At 40.0% G+C, this 23,917-nt stretch overlaps 2 protein-coding genes across 9 annotated transcripts in view; both read left to right on the plus strand.

Moving 5' to 3' along the window:
* Nucleotides 1–10,357, plus strand: part of TMF1 (TATA element modulatory factor 1) — a 31,844-nt gene extending 21,487 nt beyond the window's left edge. The window contains exons 11-17 of the mRNA XM_043969250.1: nucleotides 483–675; nucleotides 1,645–1,714; nucleotides 1,939–2,031; nucleotides 3,767–3,886; nucleotides 5,755–5,907; nucleotides 6,475–6,600; nucleotides 8,620–10,357. Coding sequence (XP_043825185.1) covers nucleotides 483–675; nucleotides 1,645–1,714; nucleotides 1,939–2,031; nucleotides 3,767–3,886; nucleotides 5,755–5,907; nucleotides 6,475–6,600; nucleotides 8,620–8,763 — 899 coding nt within the window. The 3' untranslated portion in view covers nucleotides 8,764–10,357. The remainder of the gene's footprint in view (nucleotides 1–482; nucleotides 676–1,644; nucleotides 1,715–1,938; nucleotides 2,032–3,766; nucleotides 3,887–5,754; nucleotides 5,908–6,474; nucleotides 6,601–8,619) is intronic.
* Nucleotides 10,358–22,136: 11,779 nt separating this feature from the next.
* The window catches only part of EOGT (EGF domain specific O-linked N-acetylglucosamine transferase), a 49,270-nt gene continuing 47,489 nt past the window's right edge, over nucleotides 22,137–23,917 (plus strand). For 3 of the 8 annotated variants that reach the window (XM_043979536.1, XM_043979543.1, XM_043979541.1), the window contains exons 1-2: nucleotides 22,443–22,772; nucleotides 23,232–23,370. The gene's annotated coding sequence lies outside the window, so the exon portion shown is untranslated. The other 5 variants (XM_043979539.1, XM_043979540.1, XM_043979542.1 and 2 more) reach the window with 5 other exon arrangements.

Consider the following 23,917-nt stretch of genomic DNA (forward strand, 5'->3'; position numbering starts at 1 on the left):
CAGTCAGCCTTCTAGTTGCTCTCTCCAGCCTCTGACTCTCCCAGCTTGGGTATGATGAGGCAAGGCCAGAAGACCCTAGGGACACTTTGAATCAAGCTCTTTTTTATTTTACTTTGGATAAACAAGCCATAGTTTACTTATTCATACTCTCTGTGCAGTTGGAAATAACATTGTTTATATATAATGTATATGTACATGTACAGAGGTAGTAGATAAATGCTGTACACGTTATAATAAGTTTCTAAATTAAATTTCACTGTAGCCTTATTTGTGCCATTGGCTTTGATTAGCTCTGTCACATGAAATATTTGCTGTGCTGAGGGAGTTGATATATAAAATTGAGGCATTGATGAAATGCAAATTTACTTAGAGCAATAATGAAGGAAGTGCCCTTTTCAAAGTAATAATTTTTAAAGCTAGAGTCGTAGTGGTCCAGAAATACTAGATAGAGGTGGGCATTTTCTTTCATTTCTTGTCCCTAGGTGAAGCTCAGGCCTCGTTGGCAGCAGCAGTGGAGAGAGAGCGTGCTGCTGTTGAAGAGCTTCTCAATAACAAGATGCAAGTGTCTTCCATGGAGTCTCAGAATAGCATCTTGAGACAAGAAAACAGTAGATTTCAGGTCCAACTTGAAGCCGAGAAAAACAGACTACAGAAACTGGAAGATGAAAACAGCCGGTGAGCATCATCTTTCTGAGTGAAGTTTTTATTGACAAGTCAGATATGAAACACTGAAGAGGGACAGCATCTTTCAGAAGGTTAACCAACTTTTTTTTTTTTTTTTAGTGAGGCAATTGGGGTTAAGTGACTTGCCCAGGGTCACACAGCTAGTAAGTGTTAAGTGTCTGAGGCCGGATTTGAACTCAGGTACTCCTGACTCCAGGGCCGGTGCTCTATCCACTGCGCCATCTAGCTGCCCGGTTAACCAACTTTTGAATGGTTTTGTTTGTTTATTTGGGGTTTGGGTTTTTTTGGTGTTTTTTTTTTTTTGCTTGAGGTAGCAATATGAAATCATGGTAAATCTTTTTTTTTTAAATAGAAATAGAGATAGGACTTATTAGTTCACTGATGTGGGGAATTCCTGGATAAAGAAACTCTACCAATCCATGTGGCACGTCCTTCGGACCTTATAGGCTTGGAACATTGCCTACTGGGCTCCCACAGCCTGGATGTGGCAGAGTAGGGTCTTCTTGGCACCAGAGCCAGCTCTCTCAGTCCCAGCGCATGTGCTGCCTCTTGTTTTTTATGTGTTCGTTAATACATTTAGAGAGGGCAGTGAGGTAGGACATATCTCTATTTCTGTTTTACGAGAGTTTTCAGTACCAGTTGAGTCTTTTTAAATAGAGCTCTCATTTTTAGAATTTCAGCTTCTCAATTAAAAGTCCCCTTTTCCAGACTCACAGGAATACTTTTTTTTTTGTTGGCAGGGCAATAAGGGTTAAGTGACTTGTCCAGGGGCACACAGCTAGTAAGTGTCAAGTCTCTGAGGCTGGATTTGAACTCAGGTCCTCCTGAATCCAAAGCTGGTGCTTTATCCACTGTACCACCTAGCTGCCCCAGAATACTTTCTTATACATAGCAAGTTAGTAAAACTTATTTTCAATAATCTTTTTCATTCCTCTATCTCATTTCCTTTTGGCTTACCAGGTACCAGGTTGAACTACAAAACCTAAAAGAAGACTATGGGAAAACCCTGGAAGAAGCTCGGAAAGAAAAGGTAGATATTTTAGGGCTCTGCTACCCCGAGTCGGGACTGGGTTTAGAGACTGGGAGGGAAGGTGGGGGGAAGGAGACAGGAAACAACAGACAGGAAACCGTCAGAATCCTGAGACTTGGTCTGTAGCCGTAAAGGGGTCCTGAGTATGTCTTCATGCCCCTTACTTTTACATAACAATTTGAGATCTCTTCAAATAAATAATTTGATTTTACTTTATTTTTTAGACATTATTAAATAGTCAACTAGAAATGGAGAAGATGAAAGTTGAACAAGAAAGAAAGAAAGCAATTTTATCCCAAGAAATGATGAAAGAAAAGGTATTGCTTTTTGTCTGCCAGTCTCATTCAGTAGGAATTATGTTCAGTCATTCATTCTTTTCTTCATAGTATTTTATTTTTTCCAATTACATGTAAAGATAATTTTTAACATTCATTTGTGAGATTTAAAATTGGATATTAGATCATAAATCTCCCCTCTTTAACCTTTCCCTTAATTTATCTCCCAGACTAGTAAATGGAAGAAGCTTCTGGTTTTCTAGTTAGAGCTTTTATTGTATGGTAGTTACAAGGTGATGTTGATTAGAGGGATAGGAAAGTAGAAATACAAAACAAATCGTCTTAAGTCTAAGCTTAGTCTATATTCCGTATAAAACTCACCAAAACCCAAGGCCACCTTTGGGGAGAGAGAGAGAGACCGAGTCAAGCGTGTGCTGCTACTAACCGCGAGCTGGGCCGAGTCGAACTCCAGTCAGCGTCTGTCTGTGCAGCGCAGTCAGGAGACCAGCAGAGCAGGAAAAAGCTCCCACTTCCGTTCTCTCCTTGCCTTTTTAAGCTCGCACCCCGGAAGTGGAGTGCTAGCAGGCCGACTGGCTTGGTAGCTCATGCTGTTGGTCTCCTCCCCGAAAGGGTGATCCTTAAAGAAAAACTGGCATCTCTCCATTATCGCTAACCGACTGTTAAAACTTTTTACCACACATTTTAAAAAAAGTTGAGTTCCAAATGTTTTCCCTTGTTCTATCCCTCCCCTCTTGCATCTGTAAGATGGTAAGCAATAGGTTACATATGTGTAGTTAAATCATTCACTCTTAAATAATTTTAGTATTTATGTTGAAATGGCCTGCTCTGACAAAAGTAACTTAGGCATTCTTTTGGAAGTGAGTGGGCATTGGTGGAGAGAGCCTTGATTTCAGAGTTAGAAAATTGGTTTCATATCTTGGTATGGCTGTGTATTCTCTGTGGGTCCTTTGGAAAGACACTTATTCTTTCTCCTTATATCTAAAGTAAGGAGGGAGTTGAACTACATGATCTCTAAGATCCTGTCTAGTTCTGAACCGTATAGTAAATCCTAGCTGTCAGCGCATCATTCTTATTCATAATATATCCAAGACAGTATTGAACTTGAGCATAATTTATAACTTCTTGAATCTGGGTAGTGTTGTAAGCCTTTTCCAATGAGTGACATTTCTGTTTTTTTATTATATCGATGAAACAGAATTTTGTTAACTTATTTGCTATGGAAAGTATTAATTTGAAAATTCTCCTTTTATTTGAATAATTAATACATTTTTACCAGAAAGGTCACATTAATCAGGTATATGTGGATTACTTTTGGAAATTGTTTGGAATTTTATAAGAAAACTACTTAAGCAAGATGGCTTATAAGCTTCTATTGTCCGAAATCATCAGTAATTTGATTTTTATAAAATGGGTTTGTTTTTATATTTTGTGCTGTCAAAGTAAAAATTTATAACCGGTTTAACAGAGAAAAATCCTTTTTATTCCACCCTCAAAGAAAAAAACTAGAATGATACTGATGTAAATAGGTTAAAACCCTGAAGCCACCATATAAGTAAGTAACACATACTAATAAAGTTGTTACATGTTAAAGATAGGAAGATGTTAAAATATATCACTCCTTTGATGATAGCAATTCGAAAATCTTATGCGAAAATTGTTATTGGTTTTTTGTTTCAAAAACCAAATTCTAGTAACCTATCTTTTTTAAAAAATTCTTTGGCTTTTTCATCTGAATTGGATTTTTAAATATTCATAGGAACGTAAGACCTTTCCTTTTTCAACATTGGAAACTGTATCCAGCACTCCCACATTGTCGAGGTCTAGTTCTATAAGCGGAATTGATATGGCAGGCTTACAGACATCCTGTCTTTCCCAGGTAATGGCGTTTTCTTACTATACATTTTCTAATCAGAGAAAGGAGGAACGGGAAACGTAGATTTACCAACACATGCTCCTTCTTTCCACCTCCATTTTCTATATGCCTGTCTCTTTTTACTCTTCATGGCATGAGTAAGTTGGGGAATGTCGATATGTACCTCAAGTGCATTCTTGGAAATAAAATTCCAGGAAATTATAAATAACAAGTAACTAGTATGGATTTACTTATGTGTATGGCTACATTAATAATGCTTAGACAGCAAGTGTTATTGAGAACCCACGGTGCTCAGGCACTTGATTGGGGTAGATAAACAAGACTATGAGCAAGTGATGAATGGTTGGCTTTAGATGGTATAAAAATTGTAGAAGTTTAGAGTAGAAAGGAAGATTTGGATGTGCTAGAGTCATTGGGGAAGTCATGAGAGACAAAGACAGGACTTGAGCTGGGCCTTAAAGAGTGGGAAGGATTAGATAAGATTAAGGAGAGGCTGAAAGGCAACATGATATATTCTGCTCAGGTGCCTAGCTTTGGTAGAAACAAAGGAGTGTGATTTGTTGGGGATGTGGGCCAGTAGGGTTTGAATTAAGGATTATGAGGAAAAAATAGATTTGAGAACGGCAGAGAGATCTTGGTTTGATAGATAATAGGGAGTCTTTAGAGCCTAATAAAGAAGGGATTGATGTGGAAAAGGTGGTTGTTTTGGAAAATTATCTGGCTTTGGTACTGTTTAGGAGGATGGTATGGAAAGGGAGCTGTGAGCAGGGAGATGAGATTAGAACAATAGTTTTAATGGAGCTTTGACGTGATAAGGACCTGTCTAGGGAATAACAGTGAAATAGGAAAGGAAAGGACTAATCGGAGACATTTTGAAGGAAAAATGGATGGGATTTAGTGAGTGACTATAGGGGATGATGGAGAGGGAGGGTATCTAATGTTTCCAAGTTGAGAGACTAGAACAATGGGAGTACCAGTGACAGAAAGGGAGAAATTCAGGGAACCATTTTGGGGAGAAATAGGAGTTTGTCAAACCAGATGCAGAATTTGAGGCCATAATGAAACATCCAGGTAGAAATGGGAAGCTGAAGCTCATTTGAAGGGTCAGAGATAGAGATCTGGAGCTGGGTGATGCTCACAAGGGGGAGGAGGCAGTAATTGAAGCCAGGAGGATGTGTGAGCTCTCGGTGAAGTAGCAGCAACTTGGAAAACCACTATTCACAGATGTCATCCATGCAGGAAAAAAGGGAAGAAGAATTAGGCACAAAAGCCAAGAGAGGATTAGAAAATAATCATGTCCTACCTGGCACTGCTCAATAGATTTGTATTCCTGATTACTATTATGAGGATATGGGTGAGTTTCCAAACATTTGAAAGGGTTACAAAAATGAAATAAAATTTACAGTATCCTGTGTATAGGAGTTCCTTTCTGCTACTCGGAAGGTACTGATAAATGTTGTGGGAAGTAAGTAGCCATTTGTATTTTAATTTGAATCTTACGAAAGTTTAGGTTAATTGATAATTTCTCAGAAATATGAGTATATCACTGTTTTGTTTCGTGATAATTAAAATGTGCATAGTGTACATTATTGACATGTCACTGATGAAATGAGAAGAACAAAGGTGTTCAGGGCTCAGATAGAGAATCTTCTTTTCCATGTATTCATGATGGTAGACATGCCTTCCAAGAATTTAACAAATTTCATAGCAGTAGAAATGTAAACCTATTTTTGAGCCACGTATCGGAATGTTTGGTATAGGTGTGTGTGCATATTAAAATATGTATGCGTGTGTATGTGTATATATGTGTTTGTGTGTGTATATGTATATATGCACGCATAAAATAGCTATCTTTTAAATTTAATAAACAGGATGAATCTCAAGATCATTCATTTGGACCAATGTCTGTGTCAGTAAATGGAAGCAATATCTATGATGCTGTAAGAATGGGAGCAGGATCGAGTGTTATTGAAAATCTTCAGTCTCAGTTAAAACTAAAGGAAGGAGAAATTACTCATTTACAGGTACTAATTAATCCTAAGTGTATGTCAAATACATGTTACTTTTAAAAACAAAAACTAATTGAATCAGCAGAAGTTCAAGTTTCCCTCTTTTCAGAGGCAGACTTGCTCAGGAATATGGATTGGATTTTCGACATTTTTGGCTTTCTGATTTTTAGAAAGAAGGAGAGTCCACAAAGTCTTCTGAAGCCTTACTGTGGTGTGGAGGTGATCTCTGGGCTCTGATGGTTATTCCAGGAGAGCACAAGCAGCTTTTACCAAGCTGGAAAGGTTTCAAGTACAGCCCTAGTGATGCATAGTGTCTGCTTCTAGGGGGCCGGCTTGCTAAATACGGGGAGGCTTTTGTTACTTGTACACCGGCCACGTGATGGTGAAATATTTGCAATAGCAACGATCTGTCATTCAAACTGTGACTGTAATGCCAATCAGAAAAGGTTGGATTTCTTCATTTATTGACATTTTTCTCCTTTAAAGTTTTTATTGTATATACCTTTCTTCAAAAACACAATCTCAATAATTTGTCTTTTTTGGATGAAATATTTTGATTTGTAATATTTGTTCTCTTTGTAGATGGAAATTGGAAACCTGGAAAAAACTCGATCTATAATGGCTGAAGAATTGGTTAAGTTAACAAATCAGAATGATGAATTTGAAGAAAAAGTGAAAGAAATACCAAAGCTTCGTGCACAGCTAAGGGTAGGCATTTCTTTTTTTTTTAAATCATAAAAGTATTTTATTATTTTCCAATTACATGTAAAGATAGTTTTCAACATTTGTTTTTATAAGATTTTGAGTTCCAAGTTTTTCTCCTTCCTTCCCCCTTCCCCTATACAAAAAGCAATCTGACACAGGTTATATATGTACAATCACATTAAACATATTTGTGTATTAGTCATGTTGTGAAAGAAGAATCAGAACAAAGGAGAAAAACCTCAAAAAAGAAAACAAAAAAAGTAAAAGAGTATGGTTCAAGTCTGCATTCAGATTCCACAGTTGTTTTTTTTCTGGATGTGGAGAGCATTTTCCATCATGAGTAGGGTTGATATTTCTTAAGTTGCTCAGATTTAACTTGGAAACTCAAAGGAATACACTAAGCAACTTGAAAAATTCTTAGAATAGAAATTTTTAAGCAGCATTTTGTATGTTATTTTACATTTTCAGGGTGGTTTTTAATTATGCGTATTGATTTTGGTCTAGCATTTGAAAGGCAGTAAAAATTGGAAACTTCACATAGCTGAAGGATTGTATTTTGTATCATTAGTTGGTTCATTGCTATTAAATCTGGCAACATAATATAAATGTATCTCTGCTGCTTCTTGGTGGAGGTAAAATTTCTGTTCCTACCTTAAATGGGAACAATGCTTGTGAAATTGCTAAGGAAAAGTACCATGATTTATTTCATAGCAAGACCACATACCAAAGTAAATGGGTGTAGACTTAACTTAATTCTTGGTGTAGCTTAAGAGGGAAATTAAACAGTTATCAGAAGAGATTATAGTTCTGCTGTGTGGATTGTATTTTTCTTAATTACCTTTCATGGTTAAGTTAATTTATACTTTGCTTATTCTGTCCCTAATGGAATGTGTTTTTTCATGAGCTGTACTTACACAAGGCAGTGATATCAGAAGGCCAATAACTGGCATATCTCTACAATGTGTTAAAATTTGTAGGGGCAGCTAGGTGGTACAGTGGATAGAGCACTGGCCCTGGAGTCAGGAGAACCTGAGTTCAAATTTGGCTTCAGACACTTGACACTTAGTAGCTGTGTGACCTTGGGCAAGGCACTTAACCGCAATTGCCTCACCAAAAAAAAAAAAAAAAAAGCTGCTAGAAAGTTTGTAAAGGGCTTTTGATTCCTTAGCTCTTTGAACTTCCTAACAACTCAGTGAAGTTATTATTCGTATCTCCATTTTAAAAATGAGAAAACTTGAGCTCATTGTAGCGTTTGCGTGGTCCCACGTCCAAATGCATGTCAGAGGTGGCATTTTAATACATTCTATCCACTGTACCAGCTTCCTTGTATCCCAGAATTAATGGGACCATGAGAAAAGTTCTGGTTTGAGAGTCAGGTGGCGTAAGCTGGAGTCCTGATTCTGCTGTTAGAACTGGCTTTAGGAATTTCACTTAATCCCTTTGTTTCTGTCCCATTTGTTTTTGGATCCTCTTTCCACCAGGTCACAAGATGGTCTCTGATGGCTGTTCTAACTTGAAGCTCTGTGATTTATGGTTTAGTAGAGGGTTACTTGAGTTGTGGCCAACATTAGGGATCACCTGATAGCCAGGCCTCTGGTGATGTGGAAGATCGATCTAGCTTAGGCTGAGGATGGCAGGGGCATCCATTACCAGGTCTGCACTGGAAGCTTTCCTCACTTAGCTAGGAGCTGCCGAAGTTTGTGCTCCTACTGTCTTGGTCTGGAAAAACCCAGGATCAGCTCTATCCTCTGATGAGTCATTAGAGGAAGACTCACTTTTCTTTTAAAAAACAACAACAACAAAAGCCAGTGTGTTCCTGGAAGAAGGATCCTTTAAGATCTCCAGCTTTGATTCTAATAAATTGTAGTAGGTTATAGTTTTGGAAAGGGTGTTGGGTGGATATGGTGCATATGATGCTTGTCACTTGTAGACCATTGGCAACTATGAAACAACTGATGGCATGAATCTGACTTGAGACATTTGCTATAATGATTTAAAATGTGTGAAAAATTCATTTTGTAGGACCTGGATCAAAGATACAACACTATTCTGCAAATGTATGGAGAGAAAGCAGAAGAGGCTGAAGAGCTTCGATTAGATCTTGAAGATGTGAAAAATATGTATAAGACTCAGATAGATGAACTCTTAAGACAAAGGCTGAATTAAACTCTGGTGAAAAGCAGTTTTACAATACATCAAAGGAAAGCTTAAATATGTAAATGCAGAATTCTAATAACGTGTAAATTCTATTAAAGTATTAAAATGTGATTTTCATATAGAACTTAGAAGTTTGAAAGATTGTTTTATAACATGCAGTACTATTTGAAGTTAAGTTATTTGGTGCAATATCTGAACTTTATTTTTGAAACTAATCTCTCCCTTTATTTAAAATTAATTTTTAAAAACACCTGGTTTTTATGTCTTGACCAACATAGAAGTTGATTACTTTGCCCTCATATCAGTAAATCTGTCTACGATGAAATGTTATAGAAAGATATTATAGAATGGAATTCATATATATGTTGTAGATATATAATACAAATATATCTATAATTTATATGTGTGTATATAATGTATATATTGAGATACATTGCTCATCATAGCCTTGGAATCTTTCACGTGATAAAATCTTTAATATAGCTAATCTGCCACTCATGAGGATGTATATATATGTTGGACTAAAAAAAAGTTACTGACCCTGGGGTATGTTGTTAAATCCTGCATTAATTTTTAGAAAGCATAAACTACAAGGACTTGCTGTCTGAAATATAAAGGGCAGATCATTCAGATGTGGCTTTTCTTTTTTGATCTAAGCATGACTCCAATCTACTTTCTGGTGAATTTCATGTTCTCAGGCTGACATTGGCATTCTCACTTGACATATGAAGGAGTTATTTCACCAAAGTAATAGGGTTTTAGTTCTATTAAAATGACCTTTTTTGTAGCCAGCAAAAGAGAGCTATAGCTATTTTACATTTGGTTGAGCAGAAATTTACCTGTATCTATAATTTTAGTTTTGTGCTTGAAAACAGTTTCATTTAAATATTTTTGGAAAGGAGGGACTGTTTTATAGCATTACTAAGAATAAAAAGTAAATTCACTTATTAAAATAATTGGTTCTTTTAGAACTATCAGTGCTCTAATTCTATAAAGCAATATTTTTGGCACTTTAAAAAGTGAATATTTGAGACAATAGAACTTTAAAAATTTATAGAAGCCATTTTAGTTTGATATTGATGTAAATCCATGTTATTTATAGTTTTAACTTATTTTGTAAACACTTTTATATTAAACTTTATTTTTTGTTATTTTTCTTCTATATTCCAAAACCAATTATGTCGTAGGTTGTTTTTGACCTTCATTCTCTTAAAAAAACAAAAAAACAAAAAATTCTTTTGTGATTGCATGAAGACAGTGTTGATCATTGTCATTTTCCTTTTATTTTGAGTGACCTAATAAATAACCATCCATTTTCAATTCTGTTTTTGTTCAGAAAATAGCCAGGTGAAGTTTTAGATCCGTGGAGTGATTTGATGCATTTATGTCACTGACCATCTGGTAATTTAGAATTGTGGCTTTTTCATATAATTTTTGGTTAAATTTGCGATTTCAACAGTTTACTATCACAGAAAACCACGTTGAAGAACCTTTTCCAGGGTAATTACAAATGACCTCATTTTCTTTCTCTTTGCATTCCAGACAGCAGTTGTGTCACTTGGTCTCTAATTTGTAGCAGTAATAAATATTCTTTCAATGTGAACTATATTAATGAAGTCAATTTCTTGTGTTTTATTGCTACAAAGCAATCTGATTTCTTTTTGCAAATATGGTAATGTGTATTTTTAGGGACAAAATACTGTAATTACCCTGAATGAAATTGAATGTAGAATTTTTCTTAGAGAGAGTCCAGTTAACATAATTTTTTTTTAGGTTTGCCTAGGAGAGAAGTACAAAATACAATTTAGAAAATTAAAAAGTTGCAAGAATTTATGGAGTTCAGGATTAGAGTGTAAGAGTTAAAGAATTATAAAATTTTCTCTAAAAAGGTTCTTTATAAGTGTTGGAAGAGGGGCAGCTAGGTGGTGCAGTGGATAGAACACTGGCCCTGGAGTTAAGAGTAACTGAGTTCAAATCCGGCCTCAGACACTTAACACTTTACTAGCTGTGTGACCCTGGGCAAGTCACTTAACCCCCATTGCCTCACTTAACAAAAAAAAAGTGTTGGAAGGAAAAAAACCCAACCCAATCCATTATACAACCCAGTCTACAAATCTTTGAAATAAAGAACGTTTCCTGAGAAAATTAAAATGAAACATCTATGTACACTGTCTTTCTCAAGCATTCTAGAAATTAATTGTGATACTTAAACATTTTAATAAATATAAGGTAGTTTGACACTTTAATCATATCCTTGTTTAATTTTAAATTGCAAGATAAATACATAACTATATCACCACTTACTCTATCAAGTATTGACTTAATAATTTTGAACATTGCTTTGATGATACTTAAAAATGGAATCATTTATTGACAGGATACACTCTTGGAAAACTGAACTGTTTAGTTCTTTTACTATAAAAAATATGATCTAAAAAGATAATTGGATTTATATTTTAGCCCACAGTAAATACTGTATCCAATTTGACTTTTCCCATTAAAAACATATATATTTTCTAAAATAAAAATAATTCTAAATTTACAAGTTGAAAAATAAACAGCCTAAGTGTTCATATCAGTACTGTAGTCATGTTTCTATTCTAAAATGTATTTCGGAATCCCTGGTAGATGAAGTTGAGAATGATTTGTTGCTTCTGCTCCCTTTCCACCATGCTCTTTGAAAGGAGAGTGCTGCTTTTGAAATAAGCTTTATAATTCTATGCTGTAACTTAGGATAGGATGGCTTTTAAAATGGAGTATAACAAGCTCCTAAATTAGGTCCTTTAAATTTTGCAGTTCAAGAAATAGAGAAATAAGAATCTGATGCTTTCTTGAGTTGTGAATTTGGTCCTTCACTGTACTTGTGAAAAATGTTTATTTTGAAGTTCTCTAAAAGCATATGATAGAAGTAATTGATGGGAAGCCACAGAGTTAAAGAGGAGATAACTGGATATGTCCAAACTCTACTGTATGTACTATGTTCTATTTTTACTTAGTTTTATTTTCATTACAAATAAATTAATTGAATTTCCCATAGGCTAGGCCAGATTTTATCTCCTAATAATTCATATTTTAAAACAATTTAAAATGATTCAAAATACAGGTTAATATAAAAGAAGAGGTTTCTAGTCTTTTAATTCAAATTGTAAGATATGTAAATAATCTGTAAAAAGCATGGGTATTGTTTAAATAAAGATTTTTAAATAATACTGCATTTCATTTGTAAACAAAAATTAAGGTGATATAGGTTGTGAGAGTTAGCTTCATATGTAGACCATCATATAGGTTTGAAATTTTTACTGGGGCAAAAAGCAAACATTGAAAAAATACTTTGTGTGTGTATTTTTTTTAATCGTTCCCTTATTCATGCTTGGTTTCTTTTTCCCCTTAGAAGCTGTCATTCGATTATTATTATTATTATTATTATTATTATTATTATTATTATTATTATGTGAGGCAATTAGGGTTAAGTGACTTGCCCAGGGTCACACAGCTAGCAAGTGTCAAGTGTCTGAGGCCAGATTTGAACTCAGGTCCTCCTGAATCCAGGGCTGGTGCTCTATCCACTGTGCCACCTAGCTGCCCCAGAAGCTGTCATTCTAAAAGCCTTTCTTCTTTTAATCCATCAGTTAACACTTAATAACCTGCAGGCAGATTCCTGAGTCCTGCACACTTGGGGGCAGTATGCCAAATCAGAACATTCTTTTTATTTTCACTTCCTTTTTGGGCCTCCCACCCCCAGCCTCCCTGTTAAGATTAGGCTTTCTAGAATCCCATAGGATCTTTGTGTTGGATGGGGCTTCAAGGCCATCTACAGCCTTGCCTTGGAGGTCTCTGGCATGGAAGACAGTGTATCTAGCACAATTCCTGGCACATTAAATCATGAATTGAACTCAGCTTCCCAAGGCAGCCCATTGCACGTCTGAATAACTAATTGTTGGGAAGTTGTTCTTTACGTCAAGCCTAAATGAGTCTGATTTCTCTTCTGTGGGATAGGCCTTCCAGTACTGGAAAGCTTCCATGGCTTTCTCCCCTTGTCTCCTTCTAGTTAAACATATAGTTTATTCACCCAATTAGTTGTCCATTGACATCTTGAGTCCCGTCATCAACCTGATCCCCTTCTTCTGGATACTCTCCAGGTGTTCCTCCTAAAGTGTGTTGCACAAAACTGAACCCAGCACTCCAGGTGGAGTCTATGCAATGGGAAGATTGATTTACTTGGGCACTATTCCTCTTTTGGCTATCTTGTATCTTAACGAATTACTGAGTCATTCCAAGCTTACAATCCAGCTTAAGATCCTCAGCTATTTTTTAGACTGCTTTCTCTCTAGCTGTAACTCTTCCCCGTCTTGGGTTTGGGAAGTAGACTTTTGGGGGAGATGATACATTTGCCTCTATTACATTTTGTCTTGTTAGATTTGACACAACATTTTGGCCTGTCATTTTCTCTTTGGATCTTGATTGTGCCCTCTAATGTGTTAGTTCTCAATATAATTATGGCCATGCATGGACGTCATTGATAAAAATTTACTATACCACACAGTGGGACAGATCCTTGGGAGTAGGGGACATCCACAATAGACTTCCCATTGTACTTGAGATCAGGAGAGAATTGGGTTCAAAATCTGCCTCTGCCACTTGGTGCTGTGTTAACATAGGCAAGTTAACAGCCTCTATGAGTTTCAGTTTCCTCATTTGTAAAATAAAGGTCATGTCAGTTACACCCCAAGTTTATTGTGAATATAATAAGTGAAATAATGTACACAGAGTGCTTTTGCTAACTTTTAAATATTATATAAATGGCAGCTCTTAGGAAGTTCACATCTCCCCGTTCATTACTCTTTGTTTTTGTGGGGTTTTTTGGGCAGGGCAATGAGGGGTAAGTGACTTGCCCAAGGTCACACAGCTAGTAAGTGTCAAGTGTTTGAGGCCAGATTTGAACTCAGGTCCTCCTGAATCCAGGGCTGGTGCTTTATCCACTGCACCACCTAGCTGTCCCCCATTCATTACTCTTTAGGGCCAGTCACTCAACCAGTCCTGCACCCTTTCCTCCCAGCACTGTGTTCTAGCCTCAGTCTTTCCATCTTGTCCACAAAGATAACATTGAGAGACTTTTGTCAAATGCTGAAATCTAGGTAAATTATTTTCTTCTTTTCATGATTTACTAGTCTAGTAATCTTACCAGGAAAGGAAATACAGTTTGTGTGATATCTGCTTTTCACAAGTCATGAATATTTTTCTTGTATTATTTCCTGTATCATGCCATTCAGGTTTTTTGATTTGCCCTATTTTGGGGGGAGGGAGGCCTATGGTCCATATGCTATTTTGGCCTACTGTCTTCAAGGCCAGTTTGCTTGCGTGGAAAGCATGTGTCCGTATTTCCTTTTGCTTCAAAATTTTCTTCCAGTTCAGGTATTATTTTTTGTTCTGAACTTAGTCACTTTCTCATGGCTTCTCTTTTGGAGTGTTTCAGTTTTACTGTCTTCAGAGTAACTTATTTTGCTAATTGTGTTTTTAAGTTATATATTGACAGCTTTAACATCTGGTCTGCATTGATTACTATTTTTTTGTGAATTTTGATTCGAACCATTCTTTAATTTTTTGCTGTTAAGTGTTCTCTGGGGAGTCCATTGGATTCAGCTTTTTTCCAGGCAAATGAGAGTCAAGTGAGGTAATATACATACATAAAGCACTCTGCAAATCTTGAAGTGCTCTAAAAATGTTTGCTAGTATCAGGCAATATTAAGTTCATTTTCTTTCGTGTTCATTTCTTTCCTTCCTTCAATATTTAAAGTACTTTAGTTTCTCTCTGAGGCTTTATTAATTTTTCCTCCTATTTGTAAGATTGTCCTCTCTGTTGGTTTATCTGTTTGAGTGGTATTCTGTCTTTTGAATTTTGAAGACCTTTATAGTAATAAAACACAGGAAACATTTTTATTTTGCAAAACACTTAAACATTGTTTTAAAATTATTTTTCTTCTATATTCCAAAACCAAGTATGTCAATGATTGTTTTTGACTTTTATTATTTTAAAAACTTTTGTGATTTCATGAAGCCGGTGTTGATCATTGTCATTTTCCTTTTGTTTCAGCACTTCTCTCTTCCTCTTTTGATCTTTTATGTTTGTTTTTTTGTATTTCCCATCACTCTCAGTCTTTGGTACCTTCCTTTCTACTAGGACTCAGAACTCTGAGGTCTGGCTCCTGGCTTTTAGCTTCCTTAGGTTGGGGACTATAGGACTTACCAAGACTGTCTCCTTGCCTTGAGTAACCTCTGGCATGGAGGGGTTGGGAGGGAGGACTGGTCTTAATACTTTCCAGATCCCTTTACATCAGGCCTCAAATGCTTTCTCTAGTGTTTGATTTTTGCAGTCCTGCTCTAAGCACCCTATGTTTTGAGCCTATCCCTGTTCCTCTGCCTCCCCTAACCTAATCCTTTTGGTAGCCTAGCAGAATCAATGCCAGCTTTGTGGGGTGGGAGCATTGATGATGTTCAGGCAGAGTCATTCCTACAGCTGGGCTTCTAGTTACAAGGCTGCCTCTTTGCTGCTGTGGTAGCTGTGCTGGTAGTCAAGGTGGTGATAATGAGAATTCTAAATATTAAAGTCCCTTGGTATTAATTCATGAGTTTGTTACCTTCTGTGTGTGAGCGGGGAGGGGGAGGGAAGGACTCTTGTGGAATCTGATATAATGAATCTGTTTCTGGAGCAGTTTCTCTTTAGAGGTTTTGGGGTTGAAGAGGTTTGCAAAGCCACCATCTTGCTTATCATGCCAAGCAACATGCTCTGGTCTTGATGAAGCCAAGCTGAGTCTTAATGATCATAACTTTCCTTTCTAGATGTTGATAAACTATCCATTATGAAAATTAATTTTAGAATTTTGCCAGGAATTAACCAGGCTAGCATACCTGTTGTTTGTATGTTTGTGTGCAAAACAGGACTTTTTTTTTCTTCAAGGTTTTGCCTGAGACACCTCTCCTGTTCTCCAGGAACTTTAAAAAGATACTTAGATATATCTGTGATCTCATCAGTTTGGAAATTTGCTCCAGCAATAGTTCACAAGCTACGGTGTTTGCCTACCCTATGTCCTCCCATAAGTTCAAAATTTATAGCAGCTCTTTTTGTGGTGGCAAAGAGTTGGAAATTGAGGGGATGCTCATTAGCTGGGGAATGGCTGAATAATTTGTGGTACATGATTGTGATGGAATACTATCGTGCTATAAGAAATGATGAGCAGGAGGATTTCAGAAAAACCTGGAAAGACTTACACGAACTGATGCAGAGTGAAGTGATTAGAACCAGAACAGCGTACATGGTAACAGCAGTATTGTACCATGAACAACTGTGGATGACTTAGCTGTTCTTAGCAGGACAATGATCCAAGACAATCCCAAAGGACTCATGATGAAAAATGCTATGCACCTTCAGAGAAAGAACTGATGGAGTCTAGATGCAGAATGACTTGGACTGCTTTTTCCCTTCCACAGAATGACCCATATGGAAATGGTTTACATGATTAGTAATGATTGCATATGTATAACCTATAATCTATATCAGATTACTTATTTCAGGGAGGGAAGGAGAAAATTTGGAACTCAAAATTTAAAAAAATGAATGTTAAAAACTTTTTACATGTAATTTGGGGGGGGGATATTTTTTTTTAAGATATTTCTTTATGGGGAAAAAAAACTGGCCTACCTGACCTCAAAATTGTGAGGATCCAATGGAATTACATAAGTGCTCAGCAAATGTGAATTACTATTTCTGATGTCCCTTAGAGTTTTTGTTTTGTTCTTTTTTGTGAGGCAATTGGGGTTAAGTGACTTTCCCAGGGTCACACAGCTAGTAAGTGTTAAGTGTCTGAGGCTGGATTTGAACTCAGATCCTCCTGACTCCAGGGCTGGTGCTCTATCCACTGCACCACCTAGCTGCCCCTCCCTTGGAGTGTTTTTTTTTTTGTTTGTTTTTTTTTTAGTGAGGCAATTGGGGTTAAGTCACTTGCCCAGGCTCATACAGCTAGTAAGTGTCAAGGGTCTGAGGCCGGATTTGAACTCAGGTCCTCCTGAATCCAGGGCTGGTCCTCTATCCACTGTGCCACCTAGCTGCCAGTTAGGTGGCAAACAAACTCTGTGACCCTGAACAAGTCACCGGTCCTCTTGGCATCAGTTTCCTCACCTATAAAATATGGACATTTGATTCAGTGGGTTTTAGAGGCAATTTATCTCAACATCTGTGATCCCATGATCACTAGAAACAGATGCAGTACATCACTTCAAATATCATACTTGATGTATTTTTCCCCAGTGTGCAATGTAGTCTGCTCTATTTTAAGAAATCTGTCTGCATGAACTTTATGCCAAAAAGTATCAGCCAATAACTAAATGGAAAACCAGTAAGTTAAGATTTTTTCAAAAAATCCATTTTGGATGATCTGACAGGAAAACTGCAATACATTTCTTATGTTGGCTAAAAGTAGCCTTATGGCAAACAAGTTGGGAAAATGCAAAAATAATGTTGTCTTTTGCTACCTTTATTTTCATTGGCAGTGAGATTGGATTGGAGTAGCCAGTGAACCATGGGCTTTTAATACGATATTTTCTCTGAGTCAGGCCCTCTTTCAGGAGATCTAGAGGACTCTGACAATTATTTCACATTCCTGAAATTATTTCCCACAGCCTCTAACCTATTTAGGTTGGCTGGGGGGTTGGGGGTGTATTAAACAACAATCTGTGGAGCAGCTAGGTGACACAGTGGATAGAGCACTGGCCCTGAAATTGGGAGGACCTGAGTTCAAATCTCACCTCAGATACTTACCAGATGTATGACCCTGGGCAAGTCACTTAATCCCAATTGCCTTAAACATCTGGGGCTACCTCCAGTCGTCCTGATACAGGTATTGCCACTGGACCCAGATGGCTCTAGAGGAGAGAGTAATAAGGCTGGTGACTTTGTTTGGCCCTCCCTCACTTAAATGCAAATCACTGCAAGTCAACATCACCTCCTAACGTCTAGGTCCTCTTCAAGAGTGAAGGACAAACAACAACAAACAACAATAAGAATTTACTAAGCACCAAGTACACAATGGTACTGCATATATGGAAACTAACCCTACCTTTGAGGAGTTTACATGCTAACATTTGCTAGGATATATAATTACATTGCTATAATAGGATTAAAATTCTATTGAGCATGAGAAATAGATTTGTGGGTTGTTGGCATAGGGAATTCCTGGTGAGCAAATTTATTTCATCAATGAAATAACAGGACTACTTTCCTCTCTTCTGACCCCCTTCCCAAACAAACAAAAAGCTTGGGGGTAATTTTCCAATATGAGGATCTTCCATTCCCTGGGATTTCAATTTGAAGCTGATGGTATGATGTGGTTTGTGATAGGAACAAAAATACACTTAAGTGTATTAATCTTAGGGCTTCAAGTTAGCCAATAAAACTTTTGGTTGGCAAGTTATTTAACAAAATGCATGGATATTTAATTTTTAATTATTGAGCTACATTTCCATTTTAAGCTGTTTATTTTTGAGGATTAAGCTGTTTCTGGAGGCCCAATGAAATCACCTTGAGGCAGCTAGGCAGTGCAGTGGATAGAATGCTTGATGGTGGAGTAAGGAAAACCTTAATTCAAATACAGCCTCAGATTCTTACTAGCTGTGTGACCCTGGACACTGTGTGTGTGTGTGTGTGTGTGTGTGTGTGTGTGTGTGTGTGTGTGTGTGTGTGTAAGAGAGAGAGAGAGACCTCTGCCTCAGTTTCCTCATCTGTGAAATGGGGATAATCATGGCACCTACCTCCCAGGGTTATTGTGAGATCAAATGAGAATATTTGTAAAGTACTTTGCAAACCTTAAAACACTATATGAATGCTGGCTATGACAGTGATGAAGATGACTGCTCTTGCCTTCACAGTCTCTACTCACACAGCCTCATCACCTCTCTGTTAAACCACTGTGCATCTCCCAATTGTTTTTTCTCCCTCCAGCTCTCCCCTCTGGGTTTCATTTTCTACACGGCAGCAGAATTGACATTCCTACAGCACAAATGTGAAAGTGTCAGCCTCTTCAATAATCTTCAGTGGTTCCTTGTTCCCTATAGGATGAGATAGAAAATCCTGAATTGGCCATTTAAAGCCCTCCACAATCTAACTTCCAACTTTCTGCTCTGACTTTCTTTTTCTTTCCTTCATTTTTTTCTTCTCACTCTCTTCTTAATTCTATGTAGTCTGGCTTCCAACCTCATTATTCAGTTGAAACTGTTCTTTCCAGTGACCAATACTCCCTTAATTGTGAAATTGAATGACATTTTCTCAAGCCTCATCTTTCTTGACCTCTCTGTGGTCTTTTAACACCACTGATCGTCTATGTCTCTGTAATCTTTCTGTATTTTCTTGACATTACTTTCTCTAGGCTCTTTAACTTGTCTGACTGCTGCTCAGCCTCCTCTACCGGATCATCATCCAAGTCACAACCACTAATTGTGGGTGTCCCCCAAGGTTCTGTTCTGGGCCCTTTTTTCTTCTCATATCTTGATTGGTAATCTCACCAGTTCTCTTAATGATCATTTCTATGATGATGATTCTCAGATCTATTTATCCGACCCTAACCACCTTCCAGAACTCTAGTTTTACATCTCCAGTGGCTAATTGGACATCTTGACCTGTTTGTCCCATGGACACCTCAAACTGGACTTGTTATCTTTCCCCTCTTCCTGACTTATTATTTTTAAGGGTATCACCATCATCCCAATCATAGAAGCTCACAACCTAGGGGTCACCCTTAACTTCTCTCCCATATATAACCTGTTGCCAAGTGTTGTTGGTTCTATATAATATCCCCATCTACTTCTTTCCTCTAACACTGGCACTAGGCTGGTGCAGGTCGTTATCACCTCACACCTGGACTATTTCAAGAGCCTTCTGGTTCATCTCCCTGCCTCAAGTCTCTCCCTACTCTAGTTCAAAGCTTTTCCAACTGTGGGTCATGTAACTGAATATGGGAGTCGCAAAAAAAAAAATTGGTAACAGTAAAAGGTTATGTATATATGTTTTATATATCTATATATGCTTGCAGTCGTTAAATGTTTCTTGGGTGAAAAGTGGTCTCCAGTGGAGAAAGTTTAAGAAGCCCTGCTCAAGTTCATCTTCCATTCACCTGTCAAATTGATCTTCCTCAATGGCAGGTCTCTGCGAACCATCACCCCGTTGAATAAACTCTAGTGGTTCCCAGTTACCTCCAGGATAAAATAGAAAATCCTCTATTTGGCTTTGAAAGCCCTTGCTAACCTGGCCTTTTCCTACCTTTTCCGGATTTTTATACCTCATTCTCCATGTACTCTGACATTGGCCTTCCATTTTTGAACACCATGACTAGAATTCTCTCCTTCCCCATTTCTGCCTTCTGGAAACCAGATGGTCCTAAGAAACATCAAGTGTTTTCCATGTACCAGTCATCTTTTATCTCAGTTCTTACCTAGCCTTTAACCATCGAATGGGTGTTGCCTCAGACAAACCGAGACCTGGGAAAGACCTTAGTTTAAACAGACCTTCATCCTGGACCATCACCTGTCATCTTAACTTTTGTCTTGCCGCTTGACTTTGATGACGGGAGGACAGAGTGAGACTGATGGCTTTGTGCAGCTCTGCCTCACTTAAATCCAATTCAAGACATCACCCTTGTGGTGTCATTTGCTCTTTTGGAGAAAAGATGAACAACAATCCTGGCTTCTGTGAAGGGCAATGAGGGTTAAGTGACTTGCCCAAGGTCACACAGCTAGTAAGTGTCAAGTGTCTGAGGCTGGATTTGAACTCAGGTCCTCCTGAATCCAAGGCCAGTGCTTTATCCACCGTGCCACCTAGCTGCCCCCACTTCTGATCCCTCTTAATGCTACTACCTTCCCTCTGAGATTATCTCCATTTTATCCTCTATGTATCTTGTTTGTACTAGTCATTTATATGTTGTCTCTCCTATTAGACTGTGAGCTCCTTGAGAACAGGGAGCAGGAACTATTTTTTGCCTCTCTTTGTATCCCCAATACTAAGCATCCAGCCCTTCATGAGCCTGTAGACCCTACTGTCCATGGGGGTTTCTTGGCAAAGATACCAGAGTGCAGTGCCATTTCATTCTCCAGTAGATTCAAACCTTTCAGTGACTTGCACTGCTAGTACATGTGTGTTTAAACTGAGGTCTTCCTGACTGCCAGCCCATCGCTATATCCACTGTGCCACCCAGCTGCCTCCTATGTGCTTGGCACAGGGAAGGTTCTTAATAAATGCTTGCTCTTGTTGACTGCCATTCCCATCTGTCAATCTCTTAGAGTCCCTAGTTTCCATTGGAGCACAGATCACAAGGGGGTGGGGGAAGGTTATTTTCCTGATCCTTCTCTTCTTGAAAATACTTCCTATTTCTCCCTCTCTATACATGGTGTATCACCCTCCTTGAAGGCAAATTTTGTCTTTTTTGTTTCTGTATCCTCTACTTGGTTGAGTTGGTGGAGGCGGTCTGGTACATCACACACGGACCCTGAGTTCAAACTGCTTCTCTGAAGACTTGACCAGCCTGACCCTGGGCGAGTCCCTTAACTTTCCTGGGAGATTCCTCGGGCCTCATTTATCTCATCCATAAAATGTAGGGGGTTGTTCTAAATGGCTTTTCGGATCCTTCTCAGCCCTAAATCTGCTATTATCCATCATCCTGTGGTCCTAGGGATGGAATCAGAACTAAATTATTTCAGGCCAAATCAAGCCAATATACTTGGAAAGGTATAAACAACACGACTCGGTGGCAAAGCAGTGGCTATTTTTAAAAAGGCTCACCGAGGTTCAACGGTATAAAGAACCTCGAGAGAGGGGGCAGAGGGTGAAAAGCAAAGAAGAAAATACCGGGTGAGGCTCTCCCCATTCCTGGTTTCCCAAGGGACGGGGTGGGGGTGGGGGGACAAGGGGCAGAAGGGGCGAGGATCTAGACTGGGTCAGATTTGGGATCTCGCTTCCAGCTCCAGGCACGCTCGCCGCGGGCTTCTCAAAACAAGCCCAGGGTGGGCGGGGTGCCATCCTCGCTGCCCAGGACCTCGGGCAGGACCCGCAGCAGCTGGCGGCGGCCTGGCCTGGTCTGAGTGCCTGCATCCTGGCGCCCTCGGGGCTGGGCACAGAGAGGGCTCCTCCGATGCGCTCCCCGGGAAGGTGGCCCCGGCGGCTCCTGGGCGCCCCCTGGCCCGGCTCCGGGCCTCGGGCGCCCGAGGTTTCCGGTGAGCTCCCGGGGCCGGTTATGACGACTCCCTCCTCCTCCTCCTCTTTCTCCACCTCCACCTCCTCCTCCTCCTCGAAAGCTGGCCCCAGGCGCCGCCTCCTCCTCCTCCTCCTCCTTCTTCGCCGCCGTCTCCGCCGCCGTCGCCGCGCGGGTCCTCTGGCTCCAGGTGGGGCGCGCTCGCTCCGGGGCTCTCCGCAGCCCTGCGCCCCGGACGCGGGGGCTCCAGCGCTCGCCACGGCTCCCCGGCGCCTAGCCAAGGGCTCCTGCGCCGCTCGCCCGCTGCCGGACGGAGGGCGCCCGGCTCTCCTTCCCCTCCTCCGGCGCCGCCGCCGCCGCTTCTCCTCCTGGCTCCCGACTGGCCGCCCGACCCGGTTAGGCTCGGACGCACGGGGCGCCCCGGGCTGGCGCGTCCGGCCGGGCTCGCAGGCTCCCCCCACCTACCCCCTCGGCTCCCAGCTGCACCTTGTCCCCTCCAGGGCTCTGCCCGGGGCATCCCTCCGGCCCGTCCCACGCGGAAAGGGGCCTCGGGGGGCCCGGCTCCTATCCTGCCCGGCTGATGGCATGGGTTCGGGGCGTGTCCTGCCTCCAGGACCGCCTTCGCACTTGCCAAGCCTTCCCACCTGAGGCGGGATCACTGGCACCCCGGGGACCCGAGGGGGCTGGCCCGACTTCCACTTTCCTTCCGTTCCCCGGCTAGGTCCTAGCTTTTGGCTGGCACGCTGAAGGGAGGCTGCTTTGGCCGGCTGTCAAGGGCAGGACCTGAGCGTGAGAAAGGGTTCTCAGCATTGGGAGAGAGAGAAGAGAGAAGGGGGGGGGGGGGGGGGGGGGAGAGGGGAAAGAAAGAGAGGGGGGGGGGAGAGACAGAGAGAGAGACACAGACAGAGAGACAGAGACAGACAGAGACAGAGACAGAGAGACAGACACAGAGACACACAGAGAGAGTCAGAGAGAGAGAGAGAGAGAGAGAAAGAAGGGGAAGGGGAAGGATTGTGGGAAACTTGGACCTCCACTGCTCATCATTAGTAGGGTCTCTTTTAGAAACTTGCCTTTCCCCAGCAATGGGATTCTGTTTCACAGTAGGAGCAAGGGCTAGGGATTAACTAGTCTTGGATTCTCTAACCCTTTGCATTTGCTTTCTATTTTTTCTGAGGGTTTTAGGATGGTAGAGTTAGGGGTGGAATAACCCTTAGAGGTAATCTAGTCTAACTCATTTATTTTTTACAGAGAACCAAGGTCCAGAGATGTTTAGTAACTTGCCTAATGTCACACAGGTAGAACCGGGATTTAAGCCCAAGTCCTATGAATGTAAATCAGGTGGCTTTTTCCAACTGTAAGGGACTGGCTCCCACAGCAGCCCAGTAAGGTAGGCACTTTCTCCGTTGTAGAACCTCTGTTTTCTTTTACTGTTCTCTCTCTTTACCCTGATTCTCCCTTCTCTCTCTCCTTACAACCCCTTTCCCTGCCTCCTGGCTCTTAATCCTGTGGAAATAAAATGGATGGCATGAGCACCCAGGGACAAACCAGAGAAAAGTGGCCCTTCTCCAAACAGCTCCTGAGCTATTCCCCAACCTACTGGGAAAAATCTCTCCCTGGGCCCGTGGGTTCTTTGAAGCAGTGCTGCCAGGGGCCCCAGGGCCCACTTTTCAGGCTGCAGCCAGCTTCCTCTGCCTGGGACTCGTGGGTACATGTCCCAGGCAGGCAGCCAAGGTTCTGATCAGACTTTTCTGCTTTTCTCCCATGACCTCAGTGCTGAACTTCCATAGGGAACTCTTTGGATTTGTGGATGTCGATAGGGTCAGAACAGTCAATGGGGGAATGAATTTGGACAAACATTCTGCCATTAGAGAAGGCATAGGCTGGAGTTAGGAAGACACCAGTTCAAGTCCTGTCTGTGAACAGCATTCTAGCTA

This window comes from Dromiciops gliroides, chromosome 1 (genome assembly GCF_019393635.1).
Source record: "Dromiciops gliroides isolate mDroGli1 chromosome 1, mDroGli1.pri, whole genome shotgun sequence".
NCBI classification, from domain to species: domain Eukaryota; kingdom Metazoa; phylum Chordata; class Mammalia; order Microbiotheria; family Microbiotheriidae; genus Dromiciops; species Dromiciops gliroides.